General features: G+C 32.5%; 1 protein-coding gene across 1 annotated transcript in view; it reads right to left on the bottom strand.

Moving 5' to 3' along the window:
* Positions 1–19,694, bottom strand: part of SEL1L2 (SEL1L2 adaptor subunit of SYVN1 ubiquitin ligase) — a 118,735-nt gene that overhangs the window by 39,755 nt on the left and 59,286 nt on the right. Inside the window, exons 4-8 of the mRNA XM_039874460.1 lie at positions 15,983–16,145; positions 2,405–2,458; positions 1,889–1,948; positions 1,717–1,798; positions 339–493 (exon numbers count right to left, since the gene is read on the bottom strand). Of these exons, the coding sequence (XP_039730394.1) occupies positions 339–493; positions 1,717–1,798; positions 1,889–1,948; positions 2,405–2,458; positions 15,983–16,145 (514 nt within the window). The remainder of the gene's footprint in view (positions 1–338; positions 494–1,716; positions 1,799–1,888; positions 1,949–2,404; positions 2,459–15,982; positions 16,146–19,694) is intronic.

Below are 19,694 nucleotides of genomic sequence, written 5' to 3'. Positions count from 1 at the left end.
AGAACATTTCTGGATCTTGGTAAGAATTCATTCATATTAAAACTAATATTGAATGGTGCTTTTTTAAATAATTAAAATCTAGGCTTTTAAGTAATGAACTTTTTTAGGAGTAAATGTAAAAAAATTGCCATTACTATGCCAACTGGCTCTCTCATAGTCCACAGGCCACAGGAACTGCAAATGGCAGGGGACAAAAAAGGAGCAGAACAAAGAGGAGGGGGTGTCTCTGCCCTTTCCCATTTAGGATGAGGCATTGTTAACTCTTCTAGGTGTCAGGGAGAACCAAGCCCTTTGTAATTTACATGGTTTTAAAATTCAAGCTTGTCTTTATACATTACTTGTATCTGAACATCTCCTCTTTCTGCCAAAAATTTATAGTATTGGTATATGTCCCAATCCAGAATCTCACTGTTAGAACTCAGATTTTCAGGTCTCTCAGTTAGTCTCACTTTTTCCACTGGAATACCTTCATTTTTTTCCAATTTGTCAGCAACTGCGAATATAAACAAGCCAGAGAATAGCCAGAATACACAAGGTTGCAAGAAATAAGTTAACTTAGAGAAAACACTTTTAGGCTTAGCCTCCTTAAATTGTGCAGAGATCTAGTCTATTAACAGAAGAGAAATATCTTGAGGTAATAGAAATGTGCTGATTTTTGTTTACTTGGTTCTGAGAAAAGTGCAAGAAAGCTTTGCAACTCATACAAATATTGTATCAACATTATATCAATCAAAACTTACTGAACATCTTGGCCAAGTAGGTTCAAGAAAAGAAGACAGATTTTACAGATTTTAGGAGCAGATGACTAATCTCTTCTACCACTGACTTTTTCTTAGACTGAAACTATAATATAAAGTCAATAACTGCTCCTTAATTGCTTCCTATGGTAGTCTGAAAATAAATATAAAGATAAATATGTTTGAATAAACCTAACAAAGTATGCACTTTGAATTATACATATAGTAATTCTAGTTTTATTATGCATGTGAAATGATCTTGTTATATATGGCATCTTAAATTCTAAGTAGTAGTTTTTTTTCTCTTTCTTTTCTCAGATCCTAATAATACCAAAACTGTGTATTTAGATGTTACTCTGATTATAGAAATTAACCAAATGGACTTAACCAAATGGACTATTCATTTCTTGGAAGATTTTTATTCAAATTCTATTATGTATTCTGATTCAGTGATGTTGCAAGATGAAATGTTACATTAAACTTTGAAAATTATTCTAGGAACATATGTTAATCTCGTTCTATTTTTTTGTAGATGAAGGATAGGATAATAGAATAATGATTACTCGAATTGTTCTCAAGTGCAGAGATAGAGAATGCCAATGTATGTATCTTACATCCATTTCTTCAGGAATTTTAAACAAGTCATCCCATATTTGAAATGTTAAAATTAGAGAAACTGTTTAATATTTACTGATGCTACATTCAAGTTCTTAGTAGAAAAAAAGAACATCACAAGAACAAGTAAAAAAGAATTCTTTGGAGACATGTACTAACAAAAATAAAAGATCAGCACAATTATTTAAAACTTTTGTAAAGTAACTAATAAGAAATCAGAAAACTCTACATTGCATTACAAGAACTATATTATTACAGATGTTAAAAGCATAATCTCAATACTATCATTGTATTGATTGGCATTTATTTCTTTAATTTCTTGGCAAGTCTGTTTATCTTAAAATAAATTATGTGGATTACTCACTATAATCTGCCACTTTCTTGTAATGATTTAGGGCAACTTCACAATTCTGTAGAACATTGATTCCTGATAAATATCTGTACCCCTAAAACACAGGCATATATATTCTTAATATTCTGACAATGCTGTATTTATAACATATCTACTTGGGCCCAAGAATATTTAATTTACAAACCAAAATCATCTGGGACATCATGCTTCCTCCAGCACTTCCAAAGGTATAATATATCAGTGCCTAAAGTAAACCAAAACAAAACAAAAATATATACACGTCATCTAAATTTGAAATTCAAACCAATTCTGCTTTATTATTCCTAGCACAGCAATGGACCTTGACCTGCTCCAAAACAAATTACAAACTTCATTGTCTTCCTCTGTAAAGACAGCTGACATTTTGGTGGGGGGAGTGTCTTAGTGAGCTCTAGAGTCTGTGAAAAGGGCATTGTACACAATATTTTATTTACTCATCACAAAATCCCTATGAAATAGATATTATCTACCTTTAATGAAGAACCTGAAATATGAGACATTAAGACACTTATTGTATTTTAACTCCAAACTCCTCTGACTATTGAGCTGGTGCTTTTAATCACTGCACTACAGTGAAACCCTTTACCTAAAGAGTAGACTTTCTATTCAATGTACCTTTAAAAGAATCAGTTTTATTTCAGAAAAAATAGAGTGACCTTACCTTGGCTTGATTATATTCCATTCCTATTCCATAAGAAGACAAAAATCCTAATGCCTAAAGCCCAAAAGAAAAAGTCAATAAATACATTTATTTCACAATTATTCTTATCTACATTGGTAATATTTTAAATGTCTGCTCATGATAATTCGTATTATTAACCTATTTCTTATACCATAACAAAGTGCTTTTTTATATCTTTGTTAAGCTGCAAGAATCTGAAAAAGGGCACGAGTGAGAGCTTTGTATGTATGTGAAAATCAGCTAATATTTACTGAACATTAGCATAAATTATGATTATAAAACACAATGAAATGAAGCTAGAAATCATTAGCAAAGAGAACCCCCGAGCAATTCACACACATGTGGAAATTAAGCACACTCTTGAATAACTAATGAGTCAAAGAAGAAATCACAAGAAAAATTAGAAAATATCTCGAGACATATGAAAACTAAAATACAACATACTAAAATTTATGAGATGCGGCAAAAGCAGAAGAGGAAGTTTATAGAGGTCAATGCCTACATTAAAAAAGAAGAAAGATCTTAAATCAACAACCTAATTTTATACCTCAAGGAACTTGAAAAAGAAAAAAAACTAAACTCAAAATTAGTAGAAGGAAGGAAAAATAAAGATTAAAGAAAAAATAAACAAAATAGAGAATAGAAAAATAGAAAAAAAATCAGTGAAACAGAGTTGGTTTTTTGAAAAGATCAACAAAATTGACACTTACATTAACTAAGAAAAAAAGAAAAGATTCGAATAATGAAAATCTGAACTGACCGAGGAGACATTACAACTGGTGCCACAGAAATAAAAAATATCATAATAGACTACTATGAACAATTATATGCCAACAAATTGATAACTTAGAGGAAATAGACATATTTCTAGAAACATACAACCATGAAGATTGAATCATGAAGATATGACATTCTAAATAGACCTATAATTACTAAGGTGATTGAATTGGTAAGAAAGAAACCTCCCTCTTCACTGAGAATTCCACCAAATGTTTAAAGAATAACACCAATCCTTATAAACTCTTCCAAAAAATTGATGAGGAGAAAATACTTCTAAACTCATTCTATGAAGCCAGCATTGACAATAAAGCTAAATGAGAATACTACAATAAATGAAAAGTATAGACCAATGTCTATGATGAATATTGATGAAAAATATTCAACAAAATACTAGCAGACAGAATTCAACAGCACAAAGAAGACTGTACATCAATAACCAAATGAGATTAATTCCTAGGATACAAGGATGGTTCAACATACAAAATCAATGTATATTCCACATTGACAAATGAAGGGTAGAAAAACCACATGGTATCTCAATTGATGCAGAAAAAGCACTTGACATAATTCAGCACAGTTTTAGGGGAAAAACACTATAGAAATTAGAGATAGAAGAAAATTACCTTAACATAATAAAGCCCACATAAGTAAAGCCCACAACCAATATCATACCAATTGGTGAAAAATTGAAAGCCTTCCTTCTAAGATTAGGAACAAGACAAGGATGCCCACTCTCATTACTTCTATTCAAAATAGTACTGGAGGTCCTAGTCAGAACAATTAGGCAAGAAAAAGAAATAAAGGGCTTCTAAATTGGAAAGAAGTAAAAATTATCTCTGTTCACAGATGACATAATCTTATACATAGAGAACTATAGTGATTTCATCAAAACCTGCTACAACTAATAAATTCAGCAAAGTTGCAATACAAAATCAACACACAAAACCAATAGCATTTCTATACATTAACAATGAACATTTAGAAAAAGAAACTAATAGTCTCAATTCACAATAGCATCAAAAAGACTAAAATACTTAGGAACAAAGTAACCAAGGAGGTGATAGAATTGTACACCAACAACTACGAAAAGTTGCTGGAAGAAACCAAAGAAGACATAAATAAATGGAAGAATATCCCATGTTCATGGACTGGAAGGCTTAATATTGTTAAAATATACCCAGAGATTACAGATTTAATGCGATTCCTGTCAAAGACTCAAATCCATTTTTTTTGCAGAAACAGAAAAATAGTCCTAAAATTTATGTGGGATCTCATAAGACCCTAAATAGCCAAAATTATATTGAGAAAGAAAAACAAAACTAGAGATCTTACACTTCCTGATTTCAAGGCATGTTACAAAGCTACAATAATCAAAAACACTATGATACTGGCATAAAGACGGACATACAGACAAATGGAACAGAATAGAGAGCCCAGAAATAAACCCTCACATATATGGGTCGAATGATTTTCAACAAGGCTGACAAGGTTACACATTAGGAAAAGAATAGTTTCTTCAATAAATAGCATTGGGAAAACTGGATGTCTAGATGGAAAAAATGAAGTTGATCTTGGGAAATTCTGATGCATTGAATCTCAGAATGCAGTCAGAGCCTCTAGATACTCAAAAAATTCCAGTGATGCTGATGAATGGCATGTTGAGACCAGTGCTTCTCCAACTTTAATGTACAACTTTAATAACACTGAGATCTTGTGAAAATGCAGAGTTACGTTTAGTAGGTCTCAGATGAGTCCTGAGATTCTGTATTTCCAACAAACTGCTAGAGGGATGGGCATACTGCTGGTCTATGGATCACACTTTAAATGACAAGAGTCTAGCTCTATTTGAAAATTTTTGGGCCAAAGCTGAATTATGTTGATCACTGTAGTTTAAGGTATGTCTTGACATATGATGGAGCAAGTCTCCCCTCATTATTATATCCCCTAAATTTGTTTACTATTCTTAACTATTATAGATAAATTTTAGTGTCTATATTCCAAGTGTCACCAAACCTTCATAAAATAAATACTTTTTTTCCACTTAATGATATATTTTGGAGATTTCCCCTTGCCAATACTTAAAGGTAGACATGCCATAATTTCATAGCATAGCCATTTCCCTATTGTTAGACATTTAGAGCATTTAAATTTTCCGGCTCTTATTTAAAACACTGTGGTTCTTTTATATGTATGTATATACATACATACATACATATATATGTATGTGGTTCTTTTATATGTATGTGTGTGTATATATATATATATATATATATATATATATGAATAAATAACTAGAAGTGGAATTAGAATAAATAACTAGAAGTGGAATTGCTGAGTCAAAGTGCACATGCATTGAAAATGTTGATAGGTACTGCCCAATTGCCTGCCAAAGTGCTATACAAATTTACACTCTTGCTAAACATATGTGAAGTATCTATTCCTCCATACTTGTACCAACACTGTTGAGTTTTAATGTAGAACCAAAGAAAAATATATACAATTTTTGAAAAAGCTATTAAAATACTTTTCTCTTTTCTACTTTTATTTTATTTTGCTGTTTTTCTTTTAGCTTTTTGAAACACATGCTTAATTTTCCTATTTATTAAAACATTTAATGCTGTACATTTTCCTCTGCATCTGGCATTAGCCTTATTCCATAACTTTTATATTTAGTGTTATCAACATCATTGAGTTCTTAACATATCATTTTTTTCTATTTTATCTTTGCTATTTGCTAAAAATTAGGAGATGCTTGAAATTTTATAAGGAGTTTATTTTCAGCTTTTCGTCATTATTTTTAGTTTTATTGTTTCCAGTCAAAGAACGTAGCATCATTTCTAGTCTTACAAATAAATTAAAATTATTCTTTATACGATTATTTTTTGAAAATAATTTTGCAATTTTTAGCTTTTTAATTTTGTTTAGGATGCTTTTCCATATAAAATCTTACTTTTGCATGTACATGTAGTCAGTGCATACTTTTCTGTCTGCCTGGATTGTCTTTGTGAAACTACGTTCCCTACATTTTTATTTCATTCATTTGGTTCAACAGGGCTCTCACCGCTGTCTGAATCTGTGTGTGTCACATGACACAGGCTCAGCCAATCAGATTACTCTTTTAGGTACAGTGATTGATTCAGTGTAGGCTTGTGATCTAACTCAGTGCTTTTGCAGAGATCACTGAGAAAGGAACCTGCTTCTTTCACAGAAACTTCCAAATAATAAGGGCCAAGGATACCTAGAGTTGTTGGTGTCCATCTTTGTCTCCATATGGGTGGGGTCAGACTGCTCAAAGTAAAACCATCATAGAAAGAAGCAAAGTGAAGAGACCAAGAAAATATGTCCTGATTCTACCCTCTTGATCTAGATTATCTAAAGGCAGCTACAACTTGAATTTCACAGTTACTTGAGCCAATAAATTGTACTTTTTCTTAAGCCAGTTAGGTTGTATTTCCTGTACTTGAAACTCAGAGAATCCTAATCAATAAAAGTGGTCATCTCTGTCGATGGGAAGTTCATTAAGTTCATAGATACACAGTGAATCAAAATTAATTTCTGTATAATATATGCTGTCTTAGAACATAGTTGCCTTAAACTGTATCGTAATTTGGTGCTCGACAAATCAATTCCTTCTTGCAACATTCTTTGCCTTTTAGACGTTTGAAGACAGCTATCTGGTACCTCAATTATTTGTTCTTTTATGTAAAGTTTCCCTATTCTGCCTTCCTCATGTGATGTATTTTAGGTTATATTCACCATCATGTGTGTTCCCTAGATCTGGTCTACATTGTGGATGCCATATTTCTGTCATGGCCTTGCTAAAACAAAGTAGTTACATTTCCTAAAAAAGGGAAGATATCCCAAAGTAAATGAAAGAAAACTTATGTTTTGTTAGTAAATTATGTGCATGCTTAATTATATGCATGTAAATGAATGTCTGTCATAAGTCAAGCTATGCAACTTAAGGCAGGAGAAATTGCCAAATCCCTAGAATTGAAAACTAGTGAACAATGAGAAGGTGTTGTGACCATTTTATCACAAAGTATTATGATTAAGGTATTTAACATCAAATATTGTCAGTAACTTCTTGCTGACTTTGAACTGAACATCCGGCCACATGTGATTCGATTGAAGAAAAGTATGTTTAGTCAAATTGGAAAGTTTCAGCTTTAATAGTTGCAGAATAAGTCAGTAGTTTGGAAGAAATCCTGGAAGTAATCGAGGAACACTCCTTTAAGAAAGGTTGCACTACTAATATTCTTAATGGTACAGAAAATGATATGTTGGACAAAGACAATTATCAACTAAGTTTTCTAAGTTTAAAACTGATTCAGTGGGACTTTGAACAAAAAAAAATTTTGGAACACTTAATTTAACTTATATTTACCTTTTTATATAATCAAAGATTGACATGATAAAAAATCTATATCTAAAATAACTAAAACAGCAATTTTAACAGGAATAAAATAAAAATTCTAATAAGAAAACACTACTTTAGACTTTGACAGTATTTATATAATACAATTATATAACTTACATTTAAAAAGTATGTAACTTATCTTTGATGGTGTCTTATAATAGGTAAAATGTAGTATTATCATCTCTATCACAATTTTCAGATTTCTTAATTTAGCAACCCTGTAGAACAGAGCTTACTTAATACAAATTGTTCCTAGTGAATTCATGCTGCTTGACAAAGAGTATTGCTTAATTTTATGAGATTTCCATAAACAAACATTTTGAAAATATGATGGGGAATCTTACCCATTAAACTCATCACCACTATGTGTGACTTGCAAAATTTGACAATCCTCCTTGAGCCCTGCAGCTCCTTTCCTGCCCTCTTTAGTCACTGACAAGTTGGCAGTGACATCATTTATAAATTCTCTCAGTACCCAAGAATGAATTAGATTGGGCCAAGATATTTGAACTCACTGCAAACAGATGTCTGCTATGCTCTGCTTCAGGTACTACTGAGAAAAGTACATTCTACATTTCAATTCTGAATATAAGCATCCTTATTTTATTTTAAGCACAATTTCTTTTTTGGGGGAGAGTTAATATATAAATTTAACATTTTATATATTTTTTAATCAAATACATGCATTAAAAATTAAAATTCTAATATTTCCAAGGGCTTATAACAATAAATAGTAGTGCCCTACTCCTTTCCAGGTCACTCTTTATTCTCTTCCTAAATAACCATTTTCAATTATTTCAGCTGTATTCTTCTGATAATTACCACCATCATGATTCCTGATAAGTTGCTACTTCTTACTGTTAACACATATATTTCACACATTATCTGCAGATTTACTATATGATAGATGTTGATTTAGGTCATTTACATCACTTTCTCACTTTTTCTCCTTGCTCTTCTTCTCGATAGAGTCATAGTATATTTTGTCAGAATATAATTGTAAAAGTCTGTTTTGGTGTTTCTAATATTTTCAAGGCTCTACTCATTTGGAGCTTTATTATTCCTGTCACCATTTTTAGAAGTTCATTCCACATTATGTCATTGGTAATATGCTTTTTTCCCCGTGCTTCATATTAAAAACAATCTGGTCTTAGCCATTCTACTCAATAGTTGATGAAATATTTGAAGAGCACAGGGTAATGGGCAGAGACCTGTGGCAGAGTCCTGTGGCAGAGTACCAGAGACTTGCTTTCACATTGACATCAGTCCATTAGCCTATATTCTTTATCTGCCATCAAAGCCCACATTTCTATTTTTTCATCTAGTTAATGAGAACATCATGAGACTTTGTTAAATGTTTCCCTGAAATCAAGATACAAGGTCTGATATTTCAATCAAAATAGAAAATGAATATGTTCTTAAACTTTATATTACAATTTTAAGGAGAAAGAACTATGATACTTTTTAAACTAGAGAATTGACTGCAGAGTTCAGTTCCCAAAAGCATAAGAGCTCTAACATGTGGTTTATAAGTGTAATTTGTGTAATCTACTTCATCCATAAACTGAAAAAAAAAAAAAATTCTATGATTCAGCCAATTCCTCTTCAGTGTCCAAGGTCCCCTTTTAGGAAAGTTGATCATAAAGTTGATCATAAAGTTGATCATAATGGAAGGTGTCTGGAATCTTGGTACTCCTCTAACCCTTGTAGTTTATATTTACAATGGTTTAAGTGGCTCCTTTTAAGGATCTTTCCAGCCAATATTAGATTTTTTTTTTTCTTGCAACTCTTAGCAATGTTTCAATTCTGCTCAATTTAGAATCTGGTTTATATATGCGGAAACTGGGATAGTAAACAAACATACTGACCTTTGTATAAGAACATGAAGATACTGTTCTATTCAGTTGAGCTTGTATTTTAAGATACTTTCACTAACAGTGTATCATTTTTGTGCAGAGTCCACCATACTTTTTGACTTGATCCTCCCCGAGAAAGTTGTGAGGTCATGAAGTTGTGAAGTGAATTGTGAGGAGCTAAATTTCCACCCTGTGACTGGGTAGAAGAGCTCGCCTTTGTATAAAGATCATTCTAGAAAGTAAGCACTAAAACCATGATGTCACCAGTTTCAAAAAACCAGACCACAGGGCATACTCCTTCTCTCATTAGGAGAGAAATAACAAGTGGTAATTTTGAATTAATTCTATAGAGGGTTCGACTTTCATTTTTTTTTTTTATACCGCTTAAAGTATTGCAGGCACTAGTGGAAGACAAAAGATGTTATGGGTTCTCATGTAGTAAATACGCTGATTATAGTCAGTCCTGTCTTATTCCTCTACACTTGGGCATTGTCACCTAACAACTTTACAGTAATCAGTTTTGGTATTTGATCTTTTTATGAGATAAGGGCTGAAATGAAATGAGATGGATTATAGAATGATTAAATCTTAATTGAGAAAAAATTCTGCAAATTGAAGAAGCTACGTAATAGTGATGACATCAATGACACTCTCAGTGGTTTTTAAAGGTCAAGATCTGCAGTTTAGATTTGTTTATAAGACTTGGTTCTGAACTCAACCACTGTACTGTGATTTTAAAGAACTGTTATAGTAGCTGGGATAGGAATGGAAAGAGTTAAGTGTATTTTATATTTCAAAGCAAATTACTCAAACTCCACAATAACAATTTAAAAATTAAATATTCTTCCTTTTACTTGTTATGTAAGAAATTGTTATTAAAAGAGAAAAAAGATTAAGCAAGTTTCCATTAATTGTACAAGGCTTGAAAGCATCTGAGATCATTACTTTTAGCTCAAATTGCATAGCAAACAAAAGTGTGAATCAATTCTAATGAGCAACTCAGATCCTGTCTATACCCTTTATACAAAAAGAACATTAATGTCAAGATGAAATGTTCTACATAGATAATCTTAGAATTATCAATATAAGTATTAGATTAATACTAAAGTAGCACAGTGCTAATAACTATAGTCCCTCTAAACACTTCTGTAATTCAAATCTGAAATAAATGAAGAATATGTGGAATTTGCCATTATGATAGAATTATTCTAGAATCACAAATCATGGCAAAATCTGTCTCTTTTATATATCAGTTATAGTTATTTTTATATAATAGAATGAGTTTTCTTATAATTCACTGTTAAACTATTTTGAACTGTGTAACCAAGGGAGTAAATGCATCTAAGTTAAACATTTTTTTCTGATATCAAAATAATCTATACCCCTGAATATAAAATTTAGAGAAAAAAATAATAAAAAAAGTATTTAAAAAAATAGCTACAAATAATTCCATCACCTAGAAATTACCATAATTAATTTAAGTTTTAAGGTGATACAATGTGCATGATCCATTTCTTGATTCTTAAAGCACATGAAGTTTAACCCTACTTTCTTGTTTGGCAAACTAACAGACAAATTTCCTACTGAAACAGTTCATCATTATCAAGAAAAGAGTGAGTGTTTCTAATTCTGAATTTTTGCTTCCTGAATGAGAATCAGAGAAATAAAAAATAATAATTTATCTACTTCTGGCTGGTATAGTGCAATATTTTATAAGCTATCCCAGAGGGTATGACTTATGTTTGTTTGCTATTTCCTCAATTTTTACCATTTTCATGAGGACTACTCCATTAATTAATAGTCCTCATTATTCGGATGGTACCGATTCTTTGAAAATCAATTAAATGGACTCTATTCATAACTTTAAATGCTTCTATTGCCCTTATAAGTATTTCCTTCAGTTGACTTGGAATTTTGTGAGATGAAGGATTCAAGGTGCATGAAAAAAAATAATTATGCCTCTTTTTCTTCATCCAGCTTCTCTTTATACATAGCCTGAAATTGCATTTTCCCACATCCCCTAAATGCCCCTTTATAATATGAATTCATATTTTTTTTTTGTTTTTCTTTGTTAATTCAGGTCTCTCCTAGACCTCTGGCACTCCAGGCTTCTCTCATCTATTACATTTTAGTATTTCTGATATTTCTTCCCCTTTTCCCCCAGAGATAAGGTGTCTTCATTCTTTTCATTCTCTTTCCTTATCTCTCTCTCTCTTCTCATTCTTTCATTATAATTTTCATTATACATTTCCAGCTTCTTTAGCCATATTTCTGTTGCTATGCTGTCCTCTCAGTTCTCAGCACTATTTTCTATGAATGCACAAACAGCCTGAGTAGAAATGTGGTTACCTGGCCAGCCCTATTAGAGAGCTATATAGCTCTCTAATGTGGCCAGCCTGGTCCCAGCAACCAGCTATTAAACTGAGCATGGTTTGTAGCATAGAATCTCTTTAACTAGTTGTGCTTTGTACAAGTAGATAAATCAACTCCAGGAGGACTTGCCACTGGAAACATTTTCCAGTAGTGATGACAGGAATGATGTAGTCAAAATTTCAGAATAGAATCCAGCTGTAGTACTGGACCAGGGTCTTGTAGGCTCCCTGTGCTTTCAGATGTTAACAGTTTAGTCACTAGGTCATGGAGAGTTCAGGGGGAGAGGGGGAGTCTGAGTGAGGAATAGGGTATCCAATATGTCAGAGAGGACATAAAAGGAGCTTGAGACAGAGACTTTTTGCCAACTAGTACTGTAGCATTTCAATAAACAGCGTGGTTGCATTTGGTATATCAAGTCAATAACAGCCTTTCAGACAATAAGTTTGTCTTCACCCATATTCTGTCTTCTTGTCCTCCTGAGACAAACATACACATATACTGGACAGGTATATTCCCATTTTACAGATGAGGAAATTGAGACATAGAGAAGGCAGGTCACAAGGGTCAGAGTTGGAACTTAGATATAAAGCCAGAACTAAATAACTCTCAAAACAAAGTTGTTGGGACTAAAATGGTTACATGACATTATTCATTAATGTTTTTTAATATTGGATAAGGGATCTTGTAGATATCATTTGGTTCCTGCAGCAACCTTATAAAATAGTATAGACCTTATTATTAATCCCCTTTTCAGGTTTGGAAAACAGGTTTAAAGAAGTAACTTCTTCAGGGATACTGAAAGAATGAACAAAAGATGGAAGATCATTAAAATGTAGAATCTGGATTCACAGATTGTTAAACTTTCTGATTCTGGAATCCCTGCTCTTCTACTACATTATGACACCTTAAAGTCTATAATGGCAAATTTCCAAGAACACTGTTCCCAAAATGCCTACTCTTCTCTACAAAGATGGCTATGATAACACATGGCCAATGCTCATACATTTAGAGTTGTTTTTTCTGGCATTGATTTAGCACTTAGCCTATTATATTCTCCTAACTGATTCTTCTTAAAACCAATGGCAAGCCATTGATGGCCAATTAACTGGGATTAGAGGGTGGCAGGTGACCATGCAACAGAATCATACAAACTAGGGTATGTGGAGTGAAACTTTGAGTTCATCTCTAAAATCCATGTGTTTTATGTATCATTTTTGTTAATTCGAAACTTCTTTTCTGGCATTAGTATTTTGACTTTGTAGCAAACATTTTATTTAAATGCAGACAAATAAATATTTTTATGTTGTTTGTATCCAATATTCTAGACTGGACTCAAGTGTCACTTCTTTAAAGCCTTCCCTACCTGCCCCAAGAAGAACCAGTCCGACCCTTTTCTATGCCTAAAGCACTTTATACATACCTTAACTGTATAGTTCATCTAAATTGTGCTGCAATTATTTGTTTATATTTCAGATTGACCAGTAAGGACTTTGACTTATTAATCTTTTTCTCCCTATCAACTAGATTATATTTGGCAAATAAGTGTCTAAGAAACAATTGTTGACTTAATTAATTAATATGTCCATTAAAAAATAAACTACATGTTCACTAGTTTGGAAAGAAATTAGATGATATTATTTTTAGTGGTGGACATGATGATGATAACATTTGATCTGTCTGGAAATTTATATTTTTGGATTAACCAAATATAGAGAATGAAGGTTTAATACTTCTCATATTTTATTATAACATTTATAAATCTGTTTACTGTTTTATAAATATAATTATCTTATATTTAATTCCAAAAAAAATCCCTGGGGAAAAAAGTATTCAATAACTTAAATTAATTAAAATTATATATATATATTTACAATGATGATATTGATCTGTATATATTTACATGAAAATATATCTATGATATATTGTTAAGTGAATAAGAGAAACGTAGAAAATAGTAATTAAAGTATGATCTCAGTTTTGTAAAAATAAGTTCTACATAGTTATGGGAAAAATTCTAGAATAATAATAGTAGGAATAATATTTATGTCCTTTCTTTACAATTAATGATTACAAAGTTCCAGGAATGAAATTAAGTGCCTTTGCACATTATTTTAATCTTCACAGTAACTCTATTAATGAATTCTTCATCATTCATTATACAATGAATTAATTATATATTTACAAATAAATGTATTCAATTATATATAAACATGTAAACATACAATTAATAATATAAATATATAATTAATATATAAATACTTATAAAATATAAACATATAATATATAATATATACACATAAATATGTAATATGTAAATATTTATAAAATCAATATATTAATTACATATTTAATTATGAACTTACATAATTAATATATACTTATATAATTATATAAATATATTATTAATAAATATATAATCAATCAATATATAAATATATAATTAATTAATTATATTTCTTATACCAGGTACATTTAGTTGAACAAGAAGTCCCCTGATGGTGGGACAATCTAAGTTTTATCTGTAGAGTTAGAATAATGATAAAATACTGGATACTGTTGTCTGTATGGTTCACTGCTATATCTCATCATCATTTTAAATGTCTGTATAATTTTAATTAATTTAAATTGTTGAATACTACTTTTACCCCAGGGACTTTTTTGAAATTAAATATAAAATAATTATATTTAAAAAACAGTAAACAGATTTATGTGTTATAATAAAATATGAAAATTATTAAACCTTCATTCTCCATGTTTGGCTAACCAAAAATATAAAGTTCCAAGACAGACTAAATGTTACCATCATGTCCACCACTAAAAATAATATCATCTAATAATACTAGAGATACAGCAATGAACCATACAGACAACGGTACCTAATATTTTGTCATTATCCTAACTCTACAGATAAAAATTAAATTGCCCCACCATCAGGGGGCTTCTGGTTCAACTTCCAGTTCAACTAAACATAAAGACTCGCAAAACTCCCATAAGCTACATTTGCCACCAGTCTATTCAGGTGGATATAGCACAGGAACCACAGTTTGCCAGAAGGTAACATCAGGCTTTCCTTTCTGTGAAAATCCTTGCAGCAGTTTGCACAATCTTCCAGCAGCCATCATCTTTGGTCTCTCAGATGATGGCTCAGACTCAAGGCGTAAGATCCACACTGGGTGGGGATGGGAGCCACCCTAACATAAAAATCTCATTCCCCATGTAACAATTCCATGGATGCAATGTCCAGGGTCCTCATAAAAATCACTACCGCCATAAAGTATTAATAGTTTATTATAGTTTCTCACAGTTCAATGGAAGTTTGCCAATCAGAAGTCATTTCAATCATTAGCAAAGCTACCTAGAAACACAGTTAACATTTTATTCCTATCAAATTACCAGGGAAACAGAATGAGGGAATGAGCCAAAGGTCAAATTCTCATGAAGAAGAAGGAGAAAGAGTTTTGTTATATAGCTATACATTGAGCAAGTGGCAGAGTAGATTTGGACTTAAGTCTTTTCAACTCCAACTATCCTGACTCAACTACTATTAGAACTGCTTTGTATTTTTCCTTGGCTTCTTCCTCTCTTTACATCATTCTAGTTAGAATGCAAGTGCACATATCATTTTTTCTGCTGTTTTCTAGATTTTCTATGAAATACTTAGGTTACTCTTGGAATAAAATAAAATACATTTCTTAAAATAGAAAAAATATATTTAGCTTACAAAATATTTCAAATTTTAAAACAAGAAAAACATTATTCTAAGGAAATAAATTTAGTTCTTGTTTCTTTGTATAGGTGAATATATTTGATATAAAATATTACTATGTTAAGGGTTCAGATTTCTCAAATTATCTCAAAACACATACTTAGACATGGACTATGGAAAGGTGGATTAGAGAGCAGTGTTCCATTCCTAAAAGTCACCCATGTAACTATAAGAATTTGCCCAGGGCTGCTGCTGTGTCTCTGCGCTGACACTATCTCAGTTCATTACAAGTAAGTTCCCTCAGACTGGGTTCACACAGTAGAGTGGGAATGTTATTACCCAGCTCCTTTCACATGTTACTTGTCTATAGTTTTTTCAGGATTTTTAAGCTATTTAAGATTTAATTTTCTTTCAAAACTCACGTTTTGGGCTTTGCATGATCCTTCTTGAGCCAAGGACTCAAATAATTGAATAGCTGCTGTTATGTTTTGCATGCCAAAATTTCCAAATAGCAAAGCATCAGCCATTTTCTCCATAGCTTTTAAGTGTCCCATGTCAGCTGCTTTGGCAAAGAATATGTAGGCTCTGTTTCAAAAAGGTGAAGTTAGAAGTCTGATTTTCAAATACGAAATTTCCTGCTCCCTCCTTCATACTACTTCTAACAAGTAGGGCCTAATTTTCACTGCTACTAAAATACAGTTTAGCTGAAGTCCATTACATCTCCAGATTAGTAGATTTTTTTTTTATTCTTAGATTAGTCTAAGGTTATAATTTCAAATATATCTGACAAATACTGAAGCTGCTAAAAAGGACAAATATATATGATACATTAAGCTTCAAGCTTATGCACCAAATAAAGTGAAAAATTGAGTCACTTGTCCTAAAATAGCGAACTCTACCATGGCAACCCCCATTATATGAGTATTTGTTTTATAAAATGAACTATGAAGTATATAACAATATAATAAAAATCAATTAAAAATAATCGAAACTGGAATGTCACATCTAGGAAGTTATTATTATGAGAACAACAGTTCCCTTAATATTCTGAAGTAATTTTCTAAAACAGAACATATTCCTCAGTACATCAAAGCAAGACTGTGTGGAAAAACAATAACCAAACAAAAACTAATGGTTATTAGGGCTCTAGAGTCTGACCGCCTGGGTTCAAATCCTGGCTCCTCCACTTATTATTTTGAGAGCTTCAGGCAAGTTATTTAACTTCCTTGCACCTTTCTCATTTATGGGATGGGGGTAATACAGCACCTATTTCATAAGGTTGCTGGGAAGATTCGAAAAGATAATCCACATAAAGTGCTTAGCATAGCCCCTGGCACAGATAAGTACTTAATAAATTTAACTATTATTATTATTATTATTATTATTATTATTACTATTGTATAGATTCTAAAGTTTGTTTCTTTTAGGGTATGTATATTTTTTAAAATTTTATTTTATTATTAGTTTCAAGTGTACAGTACATTGGTTAGACATTTATATAGTTTATAAAAAAATCCCCCTGATTGCTCTTTCTCTCTTCTGTCTCTACACTTAGCCATATAGTATCATAATTAGTGGGTAAATGGTGTGAAAGTCTAGTGATTACAAATATAGATGCCATAGGACTGCCTAACACTGCATTTTTCTGAGCCGGTCAGAAATCACATGGACCTGATCTATATAACAAGTAGAGATGGAAAGCTTTGCAAGGTTAAAACTTGTGTCAGAGACAGAGAGTACTTTTGGGATTTATTTTTACTTTTATAACTTCTTTTTTTAGTAGTGGTAAGACCAAAAAGCATTATCCTCTTCCTGTGATCTTGACTCAAATGCAAGAAAAAACACACAAATCTACCAGTGCTACCAACTCAGAAGGAACAGGAGACTCAGCTTTATGTACCACCAGTCCAGGCTGATGTTAAAATAACCTGCTTTGAGTCAAAGGCTGGAACAGAATAGAATGGACAAAAAGGTCTGGAACTGAGTGATATCCAGGTAGGCATTAAGGTCCTGGATGGCAAAACAGAGAGTAGATTGCAGTGAAACAAAAAGAAGCCAGGAGGTTAAGAAAGAAACTAATTATGGTCAGAGCAAGCTGAGATTCTGGGGACAGGAAGGCAAATAATAAGATAGAAGGTGTCAAAGGTCAATGAATGCAAATGTTTGGCATTCAGAGATAGACTTGACATCAGGATACAGATTCCCTGAAGCCCTTATGCCACATAGCTTGCTGCTGCAACTACATAGCCTGCTGGGATGCTCAGACTATAAGGGTGCCAAAATGGACCAGAGCAGAGAAATCTGAGATGGGCTGCAGGAGCCAGCAGTATATTCATTCACTGGTCCCAGGGAGCAGCAAAGTTGGCAAAACCAATCCCTCTGTGTGTCTTTGAGTCCGGTGGAGGGGTAGGTATCTAGGTCCTCTGTCAGGAAAGTCCAAGGTGATATAAAGAATACTAGAAGCAGGACCCGGGATTGCAGAAAGTTGTTGGTAAATTAGGTAGGATTAAGGTCTAGACTGCAATCCCCAAGAGAGAAGTAGGAGAACTGGGCAGCATGGGCAGATTCCAAAACAGTTCAGTTACATATCTGGATTATCTTTAAAGGATCTGGTATTGGATGCTAAATTGGGTGCTAGGGAAGGGAGCGGAGCTAAATGTATCCCTAGAACAATTAGAAACTTGGTGTGGGGCAGCATATCTTCAAATATTCTTTGCTGATGGGGAATAATTCATAGTGACAGTTAACCCTAGCTGTCACTGAGGCTTCTTGACTCCTTCAGACAAGTTTGTGTTTCCCCGACATGCTTGCTTAACATATGCATTTCTAATAGCACTGACTTTTTCAATAATTTTCCCCTCATACATACAAAGAGGCTAAGTTAATGAATAATTGAATAAATAAATAAGACCGACTCCCTTACTTCTTTCTTGTCGACTTTGGTGGAATTACAGAATCTTTTTGACCTTCCATTTCCTCCTCCATAATTGTGAGATAATAGTCTATGTCTAATAATATAATTGTAAGCAATGAATAATATTACACACATAAATGTCTGGAACATTGACTAACACAGAATATGCGCTAATAAACAGAAATCGAGGATGTTGTTATAACCAGTTTCATAGTTGAATGCTCCCTCATCCTCTACACTCTTATAGTCTTCTTCTCACTTCAAATTTTAAGAAAGAATTCATGGACTCTGCTCTTGCCCTATGTAGGGCTGGCTACTACAGCTCTGGGATGCTTCTTCCAGCACTGGTATGCCTAATCTGTGTGAAAATAAAAGATGCTTCCTTGTTGGGGGTTCAGAGCTCATTCTTTCTATTATTGGGTCAAGACATGCTTGCTTTCTTTTTTCTCACAATTTCCACTATCGGTTAGAGGACTAGAGATTTTTAAAAATGCTTATCTCCTGGTTACTATGTGTCAGGCATTGTTCTAAGAGCTTGTTTGTATTATTCAGGGCAAAAGGAAGTTTAGTAACTTGCCCAGGATCACACAGCCAGTAAATAGTTGAGCTAGGATTTGATCCAAAGTTTTCACTAGAGACTTGAGGAGTGACTTCATGTTGTGCCCCTCTACTGAGGGGAGAAGTCATTTCTGACTCCCCTTTAGACAAATTAAACAAATGAAAAGAGAAACAATGGACATGGAATGAGACCATATGGGCACCGTTTGGTCCCCTCCCAGTGGTGTATTTGTGATCACCTCACTTTAACATCCTTGAATCTCTGTCCTCAACTTTTTAAAGGGGGAAGAATGAGGCTCTTTTAAATATTAAGGCTGTTCTGAGGATAAAATGGGATCACATACATGAAGGGTTTTGAAAAACAGAAAATGGTACACAAATGCCCAGTTAGGCAGAATAAAGCAGTCTAAAACAACAAATACTCTAATTCAAATAACATATACTTAATTTCATTTGTAAAAGTTAATAAACTAAAGCCAAAACAGGATATTTTTACCTGAATGCTCAGATAAGTGCCTTAATTCTGTATTTCACTTAATGTATAGGAACTACAATTTTACATACAATTCTTCTATTTCCTTACTGATAATTTGTGGGATTCTTTAAAGACTATTCGATCCTATTAAAAACAAATTATGGGCAAGTAAGCTTATTTGTCATCC

This window comes from Pteropus medius, unplaced genomic scaffold (genome assembly GCF_902729225.1).
Source record: "Pteropus medius unplaced genomic scaffold, Ma_sr-lr_union100, whole genome shotgun sequence".
Taxonomy (NCBI): domain Eukaryota; kingdom Metazoa; phylum Chordata; class Mammalia; order Chiroptera; family Pteropodidae; genus Pteropus; species Pteropus medius.
The sequence above is the reverse complement of the archived record's forward strand: the minus strand, read 5'-3'. Positions and strand labels throughout refer to the sequence as shown.